Genomic DNA, 18,179 nt, shown 5'->3' with positions numbered 1-18,179 from the left:
TGGTTTTAACTTTCATTTTATTAAAAGTAATTGAACAACTATAAAGCAAGACATAACTCGGGCAATAAATTGGTTTTAAAGGGTTGGGGAAAACCTAAAGGTTGCAATACATCCTTCATAGCTTTAGTACCTAAAACAGAAAACCCAATAGGTTTGGAGGAGTTTAGACCTATTTCTTTGGTTGGTTGCGTACAAGATCATTTCCAAGGTGTTAGCGAATAGGTTGAAGAGGGTGTTTCCAAAAGTCATAGATTTCTCACAATCGACTTTTATCAAGGGAAGAGGAATGTTAGATAGTATACTCATAGCAAATGAACTAGTGAACGAAATAAGGAGGAAAAAGAACAGGGCAATAGTAGTTAAGGTTGATTTTAGGAAAGCCTTTGACTTAGTGAGCTGGCAATTTTTGTATTATATGATGGGTAGACTAGGCTTCTTTAGCAAATGGATTGGATGGGTAAAAACTTATATGGAATCACCTACATTGTTGGTATTGGTGAATGGCAGTCCTACCAAGGAATTCCAACCAAAAATAGGTTTTAGACAAGGGGATCCAATATCTCCTTTCCTATTTCTAATCGTAGCGGAGGGGCTAGCAAGAATGGTGAGCCAAGCTATTCAAAAAAACCTATACAAAGGTGTTAAGGTAGGGAGCAAAGGAATCATGATAAATTTATTACAGTTTATAGATGACACATTATTCCTATGTGAACCAAGCTTGGAAAATATCAAGGTAATTAAAACTATTTTGAGATGTTTTGAAGAGGTGTCAAGTCTAAGGGTAAACTTCCATAAAACTATAATTGGCAGGAAGGGGATAGAGAGGGAAGAAATGGAACAATTCTCTGGAAATGAAAATCCCATTCAAATACCTCAATATGCCAATAGGTGATAATCCAAGAAAAAAACTTTTTTGGCAATATATAGTGAGAACAATTACGAATAAGCTATCAAAGTGGAAAGGAAAACTACTATCTTTTGTCGATCGTGTTTGCCTAATTAAGTCGATCATATCCTTCTTACCTTTATTATACTTCTCTTTCTTTAAAGTGCCAAAGAACATATGCAAAAAGAGAACCGAAATATAAAGAAAGTTCCTTTGGGGTTGGGGTTTTGAGGAGAGGAAGATAGCCTGGATTAAATGGAAAGATTTGTGTAAACCAAAGTATGAAGGAGGGTTGAGTTTATGAGATATTGCAAAATTTAATAAAGCTTTGTTGGCAAAATGAAAATAGAGACTGGGAGTGGAAAAAGAGGGATTATGGAAGGATGTGTTGGAATCTAAGTATGACTCATGGATGAACTTACAAGTCAGTAGTGCAGACAAGGTAGGATCTTGGTGGTGGAGAGATATATGTAGTGTAACATCCCAATTTTTGGATGTCACGTAAAGTTATAAAATGAGCAATTTTAGCGGAAACGATTATCGATAAAATGAACTTAGTAAAAATTCATAATATAATCTATTAAAAAAACGTAGTTCAAACATCCATTGTCTAAAGTTTTTAAATAACAACAACATTGAAAATAAATTACACCGTCTTTAATACGTAATTTAACAACTTAATAAAAATGAACATAAATCCTAAGTTCACCCTTTTTTTCTCGTCAATCTACTCCACGCCATAATCATTTGCAATATCATTTGCCCCTATATAACACACACGTTATACAGTCATCGCACACACAATAAACACACAACACAAACAATAGGGGGTAAGCTAACCATACATAATGATATATAATCAAAATTTAGGAAAATAAGACATTGTAATTAATACCCAACCTCACATCCATGTAAAATACTTAAACATTGGAATAACAACCAAACTTGGGTTTTTTTCCAGAAACCATACTTTAGTTACCCATGCACACATTATTTCTTCTACTGAAAATTAAAGGCTCAATACCACCCCCTATCATTATATTCTATACCCACGCAAACCAGTTTAAAACATGTGTCCCTTAACTAAAGTAAATGCATAAACAATCCAACTATTCAACCTTGAGGTTGCACCCAAAATAAATAATCCCACACATGTTAACCCAATGTTGCACGAACCTGCATCTAAACCCCAAGTGGAATATAAAGAACCATGCAATCTACCACATTATTATCACAAGCGAGAAATAAAAAGACAAAACCATGTTGCATTACATGAAGATACAAGTAAAGGAAGACCATAAGTTATGCATCACTTATATGAAAACCAAGCATCATCAAAAGTGGCACCGAAATAACACAAAGGCCACACATAGCTTTGCTATGCTCACGTGAAACAAGAAGAGCTACCACAAAATTACAAGAAACATGCATTTAATTCACTTCGGCCCCACACAAGAAAGACCATGTTACTTTTCTTCCAATACAATATAATATATATATGGCAAATGAATGAAAAGAAACTTGTGCAATAGTCAGAAGAACACGATAAAATTGTACCTTATAAGGCTAAGCTAAAACGAACCAAAAAGAATTCTACGTCTGCATCCAAAAGCATGGTTAAGGAAAACTAATTCACATGTGGTTTCTAATTATCTGCCCATCAAACAAAAAGTGACATAAAACAAAAAGAAAGACAAAAGCGGGCTCACAACCATGCTAAAGTCAAATTACAAAAAGAAAGAGAAAGAATTAAGTAAAAGGAAATTGTGCACTCTACTACAACATGCAACAACAACCAAAAATCTTATATGCATGCTATTGATTTCAAAAGGCCCAAGGTAAGGAAAACACTAGCCACCACATAATTCCTATACGCATGCAATTACCCATAAGTTGGTTCCTTTTTTTTAGCAAAGGAAAGCATCCAACTCAACAATGCATGAAACTAAAACCATAACAAAAGAGGTTAAGAGGGTTAAACTCCATCACAACATTACATGCATTAACAAATTGGGACAACTAAACAACACTAATATGGCTAGACTAATAAAAAAAATCAATACGTTGTCGCCTTAAATATTATAGTGCACCATGCTATGATTCCTTATGGACGAAAAGGGAATTCGAAAATGATGTATAATATTTGTGAAAGCAAACAACTCCTATAGAAACGAAACCGCTGCTACGAGATATAAACCAATTTTTGAAACTAAGAAAAAAATACCGACACAACTCAAACCAATGCATGAACCCAACGTCTTGAATGAAAAGTTATGCATCTCGTACCAACATGGACGAAGGTATACAAGCATTGAAAAGGATTAGGAAACCAACAAACAACCAAAAACTATAACTTCATAAACCCATACATCACATACAAAACTACACCCAACTAACAAAGATTCAACAATGACACTGTGCATTAAATAAAACGAAAACACATATGCAGTTGTTATACATATAAGAAAATAAACACAAAAAGTTGGCTTCCCCTACCTGTTGAGCTGCTTTCAACCTATGTTTTTTCTTTAAGATCCAACCTTCACTCTTCACGGTTTCTCTCTAACCTTTACTTTACCTAGAGGGTTGAGGGTTTGCCCTAAACGTCCTTCCTTTTGTGGTTTTTCCTGTTAGGTTAAGTAATCTCACTATTTTATTTTCGTCCTTTCATACTTAAAACCCAACACTTGGTTTCTAGGAGTTGATAAAAAAATAATCAGATGATATTCAACCTGATTGAATTTTGAATTAAAATCTCTTTAATTATTCATTTTGGGAGTTAGCTCACCTTTTCTATTTTTTTAATGCCAAGGGTTGCCATATCCTTTCTTTCCCATGGCATTAGCATGGCCCTTTTATTATGCCACTCGTTATCTCATTATAAAATTCACACTACATATTTATAAACATGTATGTTCCATATTTTATATAATATTGATAATTTAAATAAATAAAATAATAACTTCAATCACCCAAATAATTATTCAATATGTCATAATTAAATTAAAATAACTAATTTAACAAATTAACAATCTTAATCAAGCTATTAATTTTTCTCATAGGATTCTCTTTATTTTAAATTTTCTCGCGTCTTACATGTAGTACATGTGGGGAAGGGGTGCAAGATAACTGGTTCAACAATAGTGTGGGTTAGAGAGTGGGGGTAAGGAATAAAGTCAAATTTTGGGAAGATAATTTGGCAGGGGATACCCCACTGTATCTTATGTTTCCAAAACTTTACTCAATCTCAAATTGTAAGGAAATGGTTATTGGAGAAGTCGGTGAATAGAGAGAAAGTAGATGGGTATGACACTTAACATGGATGAGAGATAGACTAAGAGCAACAACTTAACCAACTAATAATTGGTCAACATTTAAAAAAAAAAAGTTAGGACTCGTGGTTTTGGAAACATGATGAGGAAGGAGTATTTTCAGATAGCTTAACGTATAGAATCATGCAAGACAACCTCGGTGGGGAAAATAATACGTTGTTTACACCATATTGGAGTGTAAAGGCTCTACCCAATTGGAAAGTGTTGATGGAAAAGATACCAACAAAGGATAAGTGATTGCATAGAGGAATTCAGCTAGGTAACAACTTTTGTGAGATGTGTAAAGAGCAAGATGAAAGAGTTATACACTTACTTTTTAGTTGTAAAATAGCTTAGAAGGTACAAGAAATGTATGATAAGTGGTGGGTGTATGCTCAATGAATCACAACCAACATAAAACCCATTTCCAACATTTTCCTCTTTTGTAACTTAATGGGAAACAAAACAAAATTTGGAAGACAATGTGGGTAGCAATACTTTGGGCAATCTGGAATCATAGGAATATGGTGATATTTAGGCAAAGGAAGGTAAATGTAGAAGAAATATTTTGTATGGTACAATTGAATGCATGGCTATGGATAAAACACAAACGAATCAATGTTGCTTTCTCATATTCAGATTGGTATCAATGTCCAGTCCGATGCTTAAATTTTCTATAAAAGGGACAAACATCTTGGCTCTTGTTAGCCAACAAAGCTTTTAGGATAATCATGCTATTCCATACATTTTTGGACAATCCTTTTTTGTGCAGTAACTATTGACTTCATCTTATTTTGTTAGAAACCGTTTAAGCGTACATGGAAGTACTACAAGAAGCTCGAGGCTATTTCTCTAGAAAAATAAGAGTTTTTCTAGGCAGGAAGGGAGTATAGTCTCAGGGAGACGCTAGAAGCCTAACAACAAAAGACAAGAAATATGCATAATATCGGATGTCTACTCCTTTGGGCTAGGAAGGAAATCAAAGCAGAAACACTAGCACAACTACTCTATAAGGACTTTTATGACAACGAGACCATTGTATCTAAGTTCTTTTTTGTAATTTATCCAATCTTTTTCTAAACAATGGTGTTGATCTTGGATCAGTAAACATTATATTGGTTGGCTCGAGATTGGTAAGCAAGGAAACCTCTTACTTTGTAGGATAGTTCCAGAAGTTTCTAGATAGTTTTAGTTTACTAGATAAACAACATTTGTATATAAATTATAAAAGGTTAAAATGCTCTGTTAAATATATTTCTTTTTTGTTGATAAAAAAAGAGTTAAACAATCTCCATTTCGATCAAGTAATATTTTATAAGATTAAAATACATGGGAAAAAAATCTTCTTTTGACTTTAGATTCGTTGGTTTCTTGCTCATCCAAAATTCAGTGCAACAAGCCAACAACTCAACGTTGTGCATTTTAATCTAAGGTGTTAAGAAACACGTGGATAACTGTCCACATTTTCTAGTGTGGATTGTTTAGAACACAAACTTGAAAACGACTCCAATTGATAATGATTTTACAACCTTTTATTACAGAAATTTCCATGAATATCCTAGAAAAAGTTGTAATCCACAGTGAAAAGAGACTGAGAAACGGTTGATACTTTTGTCCTGTAAAACTAATAGGTGCAAGGGATCATTTTAGGCTGTAATTTGATTTGAAGCTACGAGTCTCCAAATTGTACTTGGCCTCCTCCTTATACCTCTTTTACTGTAACTAGTAAAACTAAGAAGTTTCTTCAAACTTCTGGTAAGCAGTACACAAAATTAAGATGTAACAACAAAAATTGATAACCATCATTTCCTAAGAAAACACTAGCATTTGATGCAACCTTAATGAGTGTTGGTTTATTGAGAATTGAGCATTGATTTTTAATGTTGAAAAGATGAGAACGCCAACTTACACACACAACACACCCCTATCGACCACATTAAATGAGAGTCTGAAGTTTAAAAGAATTGTCATCCATATGATTTTGTACATTTATTGAAGATCTTTTCCTTGGAATCTGAAGGCACATCCAAAAGACAGAACCCTGATGCATGTTGGGTAGTGAACATGTCTTTACATTGCGGTAGCCATTCCAAATGATTCTTTGCATGGAAACACCAGTTTTACCTCCGCAAAAGGTCAAACCTTTCACTATCTTCACTATGGCCAGGTTAACTAGGATATGGGCACTCTTGTAATTCTGGTTGGGTCTAGAATTCCACCATGAGTTAGCCATTGTGCGTAGCATTTTTGTACCTCTTGATCATGCTCCTCTGTCTCATTGCACAATTTGCTAGTCTATCTCTTATGGTCATTAAATCACCACAAACACATTTATCTATCTCTTCCCATCCATCTTTATCTTTTTTCAACAAACTCATTTTCATTTCATTTATCCCTTCATATCACCATCATCACTCATATCCCCTTCACACTTATTATTACAACACCAAAACGCCACAATGGGAGACACCAAACTACCTGATGTACTCTTCCTACTCTTCACCTTAATTCTTGCAGCTAAATTCACGCAAGGTCATAAGTCTTGTCACACTCTTCTGCATCAGTTTTTCATTTTTCATCACTCACCTGCTTTCTACTACATTCTCTATATTTTTATCTTGCTTCTTCTCATTCTACTACTTCCATTAATAGTTTTTTTTCTTCATGTACAATTTCATTTCACTTTTCTCAGTTTTAATTCTTGTTGTGTGTATTGTATTGAACTTCGAAGAGTAATAAGCAATCCAGGCTGGCTTAGTTTCTTCATGTTCATGTTCATGAACTTTATTGCCACAAGTTTCAAGAGAATGTGCTTTTGGTGTATCCTAAACTTGTCACTACTGATGCAGGAATAAAAACAGAAGAGTTGTTACCTCAATCTTCTGAACCCCAAAGAGAGCCAAGTTTGGAGGTGAGTTACCCTTTTGAATTTCTTGGTTGATTTTCCATTTGCATCATAATTCTTGCATTGAATATGTGGAATCTTAGGATGGCAATGAGACATGGAAAATGAGGATTTCTAGGAGACTGATGATTGGATCCACTGCACCAACTTGTACGTACAATGAGTGTAGAGGTTGTAAGTATAAATGCAGAGCTGAGCAAGTGCCAGTAGAGGGAAATGACCCAATTAATAGCCTATACCACTACAGATGTGTTTGTCATAGATGATATATCATGCTCAATAATGTTGAATTATAGCACACTGTAACTTGAATTCTAGTAGACATGAGTTTATCTCCTCTGAGTTACTGCTAAGAAAACTTCAATTCCTCATTACTCCCACAATCCTTCTTTCAATGCTAAGAGTTTTCGTGAGTGCTTGTGCTCAAAGGTGCAAAATTTTTGCATTTTCTATGTTTTCGTTCGATTACTAATGAGAAGAAGCTTATTCGCTAAAATTCACTCTGTTATTTTTACTGTTCTCTAGGTTTTGACTTGTGAGTGATTCTCTATATTAACTGCCATTTGTTTCAAGTACTGTTTTAACTGATTTTTGTTGTTGTTGTAGTTGAATACTATTAACCTTATTCAACCAGAGTGATGGTACAGATATTAGAATCGTTGACGTGTGTCAATTGGCTTATTGAGCATTTAATGAACGTCATTTAATTTCACGCGTGCACAACCTTTCATACCCACTGAATTTGCGTTTTGGAGGGAAGGGATAAACACTTTTTAAGTGTTTAGTGCAATCCACCTAAATGAGAATCAAGTTATAATTATCTATGATGTGTGTTTGAATAAGTGTTAATAGAATTGATTATTATTTTTTAAAGAAAAGCAGGTTAAAAGTGGAATTTGGTATGATTTTCTTCTTTTTATTTAGGATAAAAGAATTCACCAAAATATGTTTCAATTCAAAATTATTTTTCTACCTGTAATCAAATTTTTAGTACGAAACTAAATATATGATTTGTGTTTAAATAATTTTATATTATAAGCAACCTAGCTCTTAATCTTGATCTTGGTGCAAAACTTTTTATCAACTGCAAAAACTACCCGAATTGTTTCAATATTCAGAGTCAGTTTTGGGTTCAAATCAAATTTTTAAAGTGAAAGTAAAACTTGGGGTAAAACGTTTTATCTAATGCTAAAGCAACCTAAATTGTTTCAATTCAAACATCAGTTTCGATGTAAATCACATTTTCAAAATCAATCTTTTACTAAAATATGTTAAAAATTTAAATGAGTCCAAGTATCAAATTAAATAGAGATAAAAAGATCAACAATCATATACTTATTTCGATTTGAGTCTTATATAAGAGTTGTGTTTCCCAAATAAATCTCTCCTCGTAGACCCATCAAATCAAATATTTAATGTGCAACTAAATCTATCAACTTTAAATATACACAACATGGTCGAGTTCAAATTTTCTACTGGTTTTTTTGGTGTTGTTTTCTGCTGAACTTTAAAAATACATGTTAGTATTTTAAATATCCTTTTTAATATATTTTAAAACTTCAAAATTAGTGATAATCAGTGTATTATGAAAATACAATAGAGGAGCAGCACAAAGAAACCAACCGAGAATCCAAATTCCAACATGGTCACATACATTATTATAATGAAGCCTTTTCCTAGCTTATTGCCATGCCATTTAGCATTTATAACCCACTAAAAATGCTCAAGGAAATGGGTATGTAACAAGAACAAGCATATATAGCTTATGTTAAGAACCATAACCATTGTAGCCAAAATTTGTTAAACCACAAGGTAACTAACTATATGTGTAGCGAATTTCAGATTGTGAAGATAGAAAAGGGAGTGAGCCATCGCTGCAAGTTGGCACATGAAAGTGGTCCCAAATATTAAGCATAAGCGACCAAGAACTCATATGGGTAATTTGTTTGAACTCTATTCAATTTCACAAAGTGGCAAAACTAAATTTGAAAATAACTGAACAAGCATATACGCAGGGAGGTCCCATATACCGCGTAAAGCAAGCTAGCCCCTGCACACGTAGTATGTAGTCATGTGCTTGGCTTCATCTTAGCAGTTAGTTACACAAAATCACGAGTACTTTCACAATCTTCATAATCAGTGTATTCAATCTAATCATTTCACTGCACATTCGTCATATATATACACACGCCTTTTACTCATTGCAGATATGCTTAAAGAAATTGAGCAAATAAAATTCCTTTACACCCATAATTGATAATCTTTTCATAATCTTTTCTATGTCAAATCTAATTAACTTTGTTACAACTGTTACGTATATGCAAAATAGGACGGAACGTAACACGTTTTATGTAATCTAAAATAGGAAAGTAAAACATAAGGGTCCAAAACATGGTGCATATATAGAACCCACAAGACTTATTTTGGACAATTATTTACTTTTTAAGAAAACAGTTCATTTTTGTCAAGTTTAAGTGCAAAATTCTGATGCTTATAGCTATATTAGAAAACATAATGTGAGTGCTAACTAAGAGAAGGAAAAGAACAATGAGTTAGTTGATAGAATGGGATAAGGGGTCCTTATCATCAGTATTTGAAATGTGGAAATCATAGCCACGTAGGTTCAACTCATCGGCAAAGTGTCAATCAGTGCAGAATGAAGATGAATGAATAAAATTTCCTTGTACGTGTTTGGTGAAATGTTATGCTAGCTACAATTATAAAACCTTAAATGGTGTCTTGTCACCCAGAAGTAGAATAGTGTTGAGATTTTTATGTGTCACTGGAAGACACGACCAAGGACAAGATACCTCTTGTGATTTACACCTGATAGAAGAAAGATATGTTAAAAATTTGGCTCTTTTCTTTGTCTCTATTTTGATCACGAGGATGAGAATGGTGCTTATGATGTAATGTGGAAGGGACAATCCAAAAGAAATGGAACATGGTGATTGATCTATGTATGTGAATGAATGGCTTCAGAGCAGAAGTTTGTTATCGACCAAGTAAGGTTTCAAATTGTGGTTCACCTTGGAGATGCAATTGCTGTAGCAATATTATTGTGCGTGTTTTTATTTGTAATGATCATATATATAAAAATATAAAGTGAATTATTCATCCATAAGGTTTCAGCATCTTAAATGAATAGGTTGAAACCCATGCAATCGAAATATGCAGATACTTAGTAGCATGATTACCCAATAAAAGAAGGTAATAGCCAAAGAAAATCACTAACTCTACAAATTTAGTTGAATGTGGTGTTTATGCAGTGATGCACGTGGCGATGAGGACAGGATTTGTGCCATCCTCAAAGGGAAACAAAAAGAACATGATGCATTATGGTGCATAAAGGGTGGCCAAGCATAACCATGTCGTGGTTAAAGTGGACAAATTCAACCTTGTTGGTGTCATCTTTACAAGAAACTACATACCAATAGGAAAGCATGGCCATCTATCATAGCGCATGGACCATGCAAAGGAAGGAAATAGGCCAGGAAAACAACGCAGACACTTTGTTTGTATTTTGTATGGCTTTGCATATGCTGAAGTTGACATCAATGGAATCCATGGGAAAACCAAGACACTTTCTACATGTGTAGATACGCATGTGAAGGTCTGAATTTTTGTTTCATTAGTTTTTATCTTTTTGAAACTTTTTTGAAGAAGTTTGTTTAAATATGTCTTATAAAATGAAGGACTCTACATTTTATATGTTCACTCTGCATGTAAGTATATCCTTTTAGCTAAAAGATAAACATATATGTAATGTTAAATTATTTTTACAAAAGAAAAAGCGTTGCCAAGAAAAGGCATAATCATCAAAGCAAACAATAAGTTAACGAATAATGATAGAATGACACCCCATTTTGACCACTTTCATGACCACCTTACGTGGCAACAGAAAGTAGATTTAATTTTTTTTTTTAATTGAAAAATTAAATTGGCAGAAGGGAACGTCATTCTCCGCACACGCGCGTGTGGTCACAGCCTTCTCCAAATTTCCCCAACACCAGACCGCGCATTTGTTTTTTATTTTTTCAAAACTCTTTCACTGCTCCACCGCACCTCTCCACTGCTCCACCGCTTCTCCATTTCTCCAAAGCGCCCTCAAACACAAACCCCTCTGCGCGCCTTCTTCCCGCACACACACAGAGCCGCACCACACGCACCTCATCTCCACGTTTTCGCACCTAGCGGTCCAGAAACCCCAAACCCCCTCCCAGCCAGACCCTCTCCCTCTCCCGCTCCCGCTCCGTCTCACACCAGCGGAACCATTTTTCTTTTTTGAAAACGACTGTCCTGCACCGCTACACCGCTCGATTTCCCTTCCCCGCACAACACAGACACGAAACCGGCATCCGACAACCATCGTCCCGCACAGCCACACACCTCTGGTGGACGTGATCCCGCAACCGCTGCCGTCCATAACCCTTGTCGCAGCACACACAGTTCTGCTCCACCACTTGGAATCCCTTACCGCTCCACAAATACCCTCCCGCACCCGAACCCCGTTCCGGCGTCATTGTCGAAACCCCAAAACCCCTTTGTTGGAGAAACCCTAACCCTAGAAACCGCAGCTATGTTCTTCGTTGGTCAATCCCGAAATCCCTGTCCACAATCCCAAATCCCCAATTTCATAACCTAACCTAAATTTTGCCCCAATTTCAACGGTCACCAGCGCTGCTCCCAACGGTGAGGCTCACCTGCCATTTTCGTATGAGAATTTATTCCCTCAGTGACGCAAACCCCAAAACCCCTCCATGCGAGAAACCCTAACCCGAATCCCTCTCCACACTCCGAATTCCCTAATTTGATAAGCTAACCTCAACCTCCCCTCTATCTTTCCCTCACTTTCAATTAGTACACGAACTTCAGCCCATGGGCAACCACTGAAGCCGCAGTCGACCACTGAACCTCATCCGTCGACCCTACTCTCTATCCACCACACTGAACCACGAATTTTCGAGCCTTCCTCTGTGTTTGACGGGCTGAGCACTATCCAGCAGTCTCTGGCGGGTTGAGCACGATCCAGGACCAAGGTCCATATTCTTTCAACATTGTTCATGCCATGTTATTGTTTCTGTGGTGCAATTTGTGCTGTTTTGTTTTGTTAAAATTATGTTCTACAATTAGTGTTGATTTCTGCGACTTAGTTACCATGTTTATCTTTTTTGAAGTACTAGTTTTTGGCACGCTTAGTTTGTGTTGGTGTCTATTTATATGTGCAATTGTTTTGTGCAATCGGTGCAATGATTAGAGCAATTTGTTGGGGATACATACATATTACTGTTTTGTGGATTGAGCTAATAGTTGGTTAATATTGCAGAACTAGTTTTGTTTGTGTTATTTGATAATTGCACTTGAATACATGTGTGCAATTTTTATGTGAAAATGGTTTATGAATACATTATGAATGATTTGATTTATATTGATTTTTGTGAACTGAAGATCTTATTTGGGAATCATGACTGATGGCAGTGAAGACGATGGTTGTACAACTGAGACGAAGGTATGAGTTTGGAAATTGTCATACAAGGTTGTTCAATATATGTATTAAATAATGACTTGATGTATTCTTTTTTTTTGTGGATGCAGATATATTTTAGACATTCATGTCGGACGCATTTTCTTGGTTCTTTGAATAAGATCTTAGCAAAAGAACAAATTATTTGTCTAGAGCAAACACCCTTTGCTTGGATGCCGAAGTTGAAAGAGTCTCTGAAGATAAGTAGAAATCTTCTAAATGAGTTGGTTAATGTGTGGGTTGAGAGGAGAGGAGGTTTTCTCCTTAATAAAGAAATTGTTAGATTTTCTTTATTAGATGTATGCTTAGGTTTAGGGTTACGGGTTGTTGGAACTAAAATTGATTTGGCTGAGGGTTTTGTTCAAAGTCAGTGTAGGAAACAGTTTGATGATGAAAACGTTGATGTCAAAATGGTTTATGAATTCTTAATGCAACATCTTGGAGATTTAAGTGTAGTTGATTTTTGTAGATTGTATGTTTTGATAGGAATATGTGAGTTTCTATTGTCTAGTCGCAGGGGTAGAATTTTTCCGATATTGTTCAACATTGTGGATGACTTTGGAAGTCTAGGAAAATATAATTGGGGTAGTGTTGTGTATGAGTACTTGGTTGAGAGTTTATGTACTGCTTCATTGTTGTTGAGCGACGAAGGAAATGCGAAATACTTTCATGTGGATGGTTGTGTTTATTTGTTACAGGTATAATAAATTATTCGTTAATTGATTGTTTTATTAATTATGATCTTGAATTATTCGCTAATGGTGTTAAAATTTTGTTTAAATTTTGTTACAAGTATGGGCTTTTGAGCATTTGTTGATTTGGAAGAGAAAGGGAGGAACTCCCAGTCAATTTCCACGAATATTGCATTGGATGGATGTTAAAGTTGGGGATTCCATAGTTAGTCGTAGTTTGAAGAAGAAAGCGGTTAGTTTGATGTTTGTTTATAATTTATAATTTGATTGTGTTTATTACTCAATCAATTTTTTAAATGATTTATTATTGGTTTGCTTGTTGGTTTATTTTGTTAATGATGGCAGGTTTTGCATGACGTTGCCGTGTCAGAAGAAGAGCTTAAACACGTAGTTGTCCAAGAAGGTTTTCATGAATATGGGTGTGGATTTGGCAAGGTTGAAAGGAGAAATGAAGGAGGGTGTTTTTTAGAAGAGAAGGAAGAGCTTATGCGTGAAATTTTAGAACAAGAAGCTGTTATTGAGGAACTTAAGCAATCAATTGATATTCTAAAAACAAAGATGAAGGAGAGGAGGAAACAACCGCCTAAGAAATATGATCCATGTTATGACACCAATGGTTGTGCTTCTTCGACACATGATCATAGTTTTGATTTGGGAGGCAAATCTGTTGAGGAAGATGATGAAGTTCATAAAAGCAATGGCATGTGTGTCAAAATGGAGGAAAGCAATATGTATGCGCGAATGAAGCATCAACCCCGCACACGTTACAAAAGTCGTTCTATTCGAACTCCGTTTGCGAGTTATGGGATAAGGAGGTTGAAGAAATAGTTTGGAATTATTATTATGTCTCCAATATTTTGAATTACAACTTTTTTATGACCTTATATATGAAGAATGTTGTTTACAAAATTAGATTTTTTGTTGTTGGTAATGATAGGGTCGTACTGAATGACAAATTCATTTATTTGTGTTCATTTCAGTATACAATTGTGTGACAAATGCTGCTCCACTGAAACTATATTAATTTGTTACAATGTGTTTGTCCAAAAAGTCTATCCTGGGTTACAGCTTAGATTTCACTGGGTGGCATGATAAATTCCAAAAAGGTCCAGCAATGTTTGGGGTTCACTTATAACATTTGCACTGCGTAAAAGAAATAAAATATTGTCTGCCATCCAAGGGGGAAACAAACTGGGGTCCACCAATGCCCAGGGATTATTATTTTATTAAAAAAATCATACAAGTAATTTGTCCAAAAAGTCTATCCTGGGTTACAGCTTAGATTTCACTGGGTGGCATGATAAATTCCAAAAAGGTCCAGCAATGTTTGGGGTTCACTTATAACATTTGCACTGCGTAAAAGAAATTAAATATTGTCTGCCATCCAAGGGGGAAACAAACTGGGGTCCACCAATGCCCAGGGATTATTATTTTATTAAAAAAATCATACAAGTAATTTGTCCAAAAAGTCTATCCTGGGTTACAGCTTAGATTTCACTGGGTGGCATGATAAATTCCAAAAAGGTCCAGCAATGTTTGGGGTTCACTTATAACATTTGCACTGCGTAAAAGAAATTAAATATTGTCTGCCATCCAAGGGGGAAACAAACTGGGGTCCACCAATGCCCAGGGATTATTATTTTATTAAAAAAATCATACAAGTAATTTGTCCAAAAAGTCTATCCTGGGTTATAGCTTAGATTTCACTGGGTGGCATGATAAATTCCAAAAAGGTCCAGCAATGTTTGGGGTTCACTTATAACATTTGCACTGCGTAAAAGAAATAAAATATTGTCTGCCATCCAAGGGGGAAACAAACTGGGGTCCACCAATGCCCAAGGATTATTATTTTATTAAAAAAATCATACAAGTAATTTGTCCAAAAAGTCTATCCTGGGTTACAGCTTAGATTTCACTGGGTGGCATGATAAATTCCAAAAAGGTCCAGCAATGTTTGGGGTTCACTTATAACATTTGCACTGCGTAAAAGAAATTAAATATTGTCTGCCATCCAAGGGGGAAACAAACTGGGGTCCACCAATGCCCAGGGATTATTATTTTATTCAAAAAATCCTACAAGTAATTTGTCCAAAAAGTATATCCTGGGTTACAACTTATATTTCACTGGGTTGCATGATAAATTCCAAAAAGGTCCAGCAATGTTTGGGGTTCACTTATAACATTTGCACTGCGTAAAAGAAATTAAATATTGTCTGCCATCCAAGGGGGAAACAAACTGGGGTCCACCAATGCCCAGGGATTATTATTTTATTCAAAAAATCCTACAAGTAATTTGTCCAAAAAGTCTATCCTGGGTTACAGCTTATATTTCACTGGGTTGCATGATAAATTCCAAAAAGGTGCAGCAATGTCAGAACATATTTGTCCAAAAAATATTTCCGTGATTAAAGTTTAAACATGAGGGTCACCCAGCAATTCCGACAATTAAATTCATTAGTTGGGTGCAATAGAAAGTAATGTGGTGTGTTTTAATTGTGTGCACATAATGGGGTCAATAAATGATTACTAAAACAGTATCCTTCTCCATTAACAAAACACAATCACTCATGGATTGATCAACAATACTACAAACAATTAAGAAAAAGTCTTTTCAAAACGTCCAGTAGGTGTTCAGTACAGACATGGAAGCACTACACGAATACTACCTACTTATGGAGGGATCACAAAATGGTTACTGAAATACGTAGCTTAAGCATCAGGGCATTCAACATCAAATGTTGTAGACCCATCGGGATGTGCATCATAATTTCCATGTGGTGAGTCCGCACCAAGAGAAATAGCAGCATTAGAACATGGGAGACTTGATGATCCAGCAACAGAAGTGTCTTCATGGTAACCAGTTATAACAACTTTAGGTGGAGGGACCAGCTTCTTCAAAATGTCGTCAACATCAAAAAGATATTCTCCTGGGTAGTTTCGCACAACGGGCATACAAGCTTGAACTTCATGGTCAGTTGGTGGACTAATGTCATTCTTAAAAACCTATCAATTATGAATTAAATATGACCTTGTAATTTAAATTTAGAAATCATTAAAAAGTAATAATGTAAATGTTATATAAAATATTAACCTTCACAATGTTGCAAACGGTGATGTTCAGGTAAGGGGGCACCCATGGGTTGTGACCGAAACACGAAACCTGATGCATCATATTTAAGATTTTATATCTGTACTTCATAAAAAATATGCAAACCCAAATTCAGTACAAATGCAAAAAGCGGTGATAATACATTTTTCAAAATCAACGATGCTCCAACAGCAATATGGGAACCAAACTCAGGATCCATGACAGCTTTTCTGTGGACGCTTGCCTTTGCCGTAGTTGAAGGGTCCTGAACAAATTAGAGAACAAAATTTAGATGGATTTGTGATTTAATTCACACAACCATTATTGGCATTTTACCTTAATAAGTATGGACATGTCACCCAACCCGTTGGGGTGACATTCTTTGACCACACAGACAACTAAAGGGATCTTTTCCATTGACTTCCTAGAAGACAGTAGAATCAAATTTTTGATGTCCCCTTCAGCAACTAAACCTGAAAGCATGCATGATTGTTATGTTATGTTTAAACATAATGATGTATTTAACGTAACTCTCTTTGTAATGGGGCGGTTGCTTACCATGGTATTCAACAAATTTGCGAGCCCATTTCCAAGCATTTGAGTTGAAGTCTCGTGCATCACCTACAGCAGCGATTTCCCTCATCAATTGTTGGGTATTTTCAGGTTCCTCCGATTCTCTGTTTAGCATAAGTGCTTGTGCATTGCCTGCAGGGCCGGGAATGAATTCTGTGTTGGAGTTGCATTTCCGGATGAAAGACAGCACGTCCGACTCATCAATGTCAAGGCCCTCCCACGAATCCATATATTCAACCTACATATTTGTTGCACCAGGAAAAAATTTAATTACATTCAGAAAACTGTGTCATCCAGAAAGTGAAGAAAGTGATTAAAAAAAAAATTTCATTAGCATCCAAGTCACCAAAAAACAGTGCTGGGACGACGATAGTGCACAACTTTGGTTGCGGAACAGGGAGGAAATTTGCATTACTTAAAGCTTGGTCTTTGTTTTATAAATCAAAAGTAATTTATAAATGTACCACAATGCCCTTGGTTAGCTTACTGAATACGTTTCTATTAACCAAGTCATTAATGCCCTGTTCCATTGGCCCCGCTAACCTTTTCAACGTCAAATCTTTTCTTCACCAACCAACTTTCATTCATTTAATGCATTTGGTAAGCTCCCCAAACCCATCGTCCATGGCCATTTTTCCTATTTTCTCCGCTCACAAAGCACTCATGGCTACATTTTAAGAATCGGGCTGTGTGGTTGGTGGGGCAATTGATCACGTAAGTTGGATCTTAAATGCTTTCTTTCTATCTCCACTCTACTTAAATACCTCATTAATGGTATCCTCCCGCATATGCTTGGTCGTAGGTAAAGTTTTAGGGTTCATTTAATTTGCCATAAATTTTCCAAAGTGCATTGTGTTGCCTTGTTGTCGTCATTCACAGAGAACTATTAATTGCACAATCTTTACTTGGTGTCTTTTTAAAGCTCATTTACTCCCGCATTTGTTTGGTCGCACAATCTTTAATTTGTGTTTTTTGTAAAGTTCATTTAGTCACGCATTTTATTGGTCGCACGAGGTTTACTTTATGTTTTTTTTATAGGCAATTTAATCTCGCATTTGTTTGGTCCTATTGACCTTGCCTTATTTTCAAAAGTTAACGTTCGTTGGCATATTTTACTTTGCTATAATAGTTAACGTAATTCCAAAGGTTGACGTTATTTTAGAATGTATAATTTCCCAATTCCATAATACAAATTTTAAA

The 18,179-nt window shown here is 35.6% G+C and overlaps 2 protein-coding genes across 3 annotated transcripts; both read left to right on the top strand.

Annotated features, from left to right (window-relative positions):
* The first annotated feature begins 6,562 nt into the window (after positions 1-6,562).
* Positions 6,563-7,533, top strand: LOC114182974 (EPIDERMAL PATTERNING FACTOR-like protein 9). Its single transcript, XM_028069784.1, has 3 exons — positions 6,563-6,729; positions 7,047-7,108; positions 7,186-7,533. Exons 1-3 carry the CDS (start codon positions 6,657-6,659, stop codon positions 7,366-7,368), a joined length of 318 nt encoding a protein of 105 aa, XP_027925585.1. The 5' UTR covers positions 6,563-6,656; the 3' UTR covers positions 7,369-7,533.
* Positions 7,534-11,086: 3,553 nt separating this feature from the next.
* On the top strand, positions 11,087-14,286 carry LOC114184256. 2 transcript variants are annotated; one of them, XM_028071544.1, is made up of 5 exons: positions 11,087-12,141; positions 12,581-12,611; positions 12,698-13,324; positions 13,420-13,550; positions 13,664-14,286. In XM_028071544.1, the coding sequence occupies exons 3-5, from the start codon at positions 13,246-13,248 to the stop codon at positions 14,144-14,146; spliced, it is 693 nt and encodes a 230-aa protein (XP_027927345.1). In that variant the 5' UTR covers positions 11,087-12,141; positions 12,581-12,611; positions 12,698-13,245; the 3' UTR covers positions 14,147-14,286. The 2 variants fall into 2 exon arrangements, with proteins under 2 accessions (XP_027927345.1, XP_027927344.1); XM_028071543.1 differs by having other exon boundaries at positions 12,551-12,611.
* The last annotated feature ends 3,893 nt before the right edge of the window (positions 14,287-18,179 follow it).

This window comes from Vigna unguiculata, chromosome 5 (assembly GCF_004118075.2).
Source record: "Vigna unguiculata cultivar IT97K-499-35 chromosome 5, ASM411807v1, whole genome shotgun sequence".
Lineage (NCBI taxonomy): Eukaryota > Viridiplantae > Streptophyta > Magnoliopsida > Fabales > Fabaceae > Vigna > Vigna unguiculata.
Note: the sequence above shows the minus strand (reverse complement) of the source record. Positions and strands in the feature narration are given on the sequence as shown.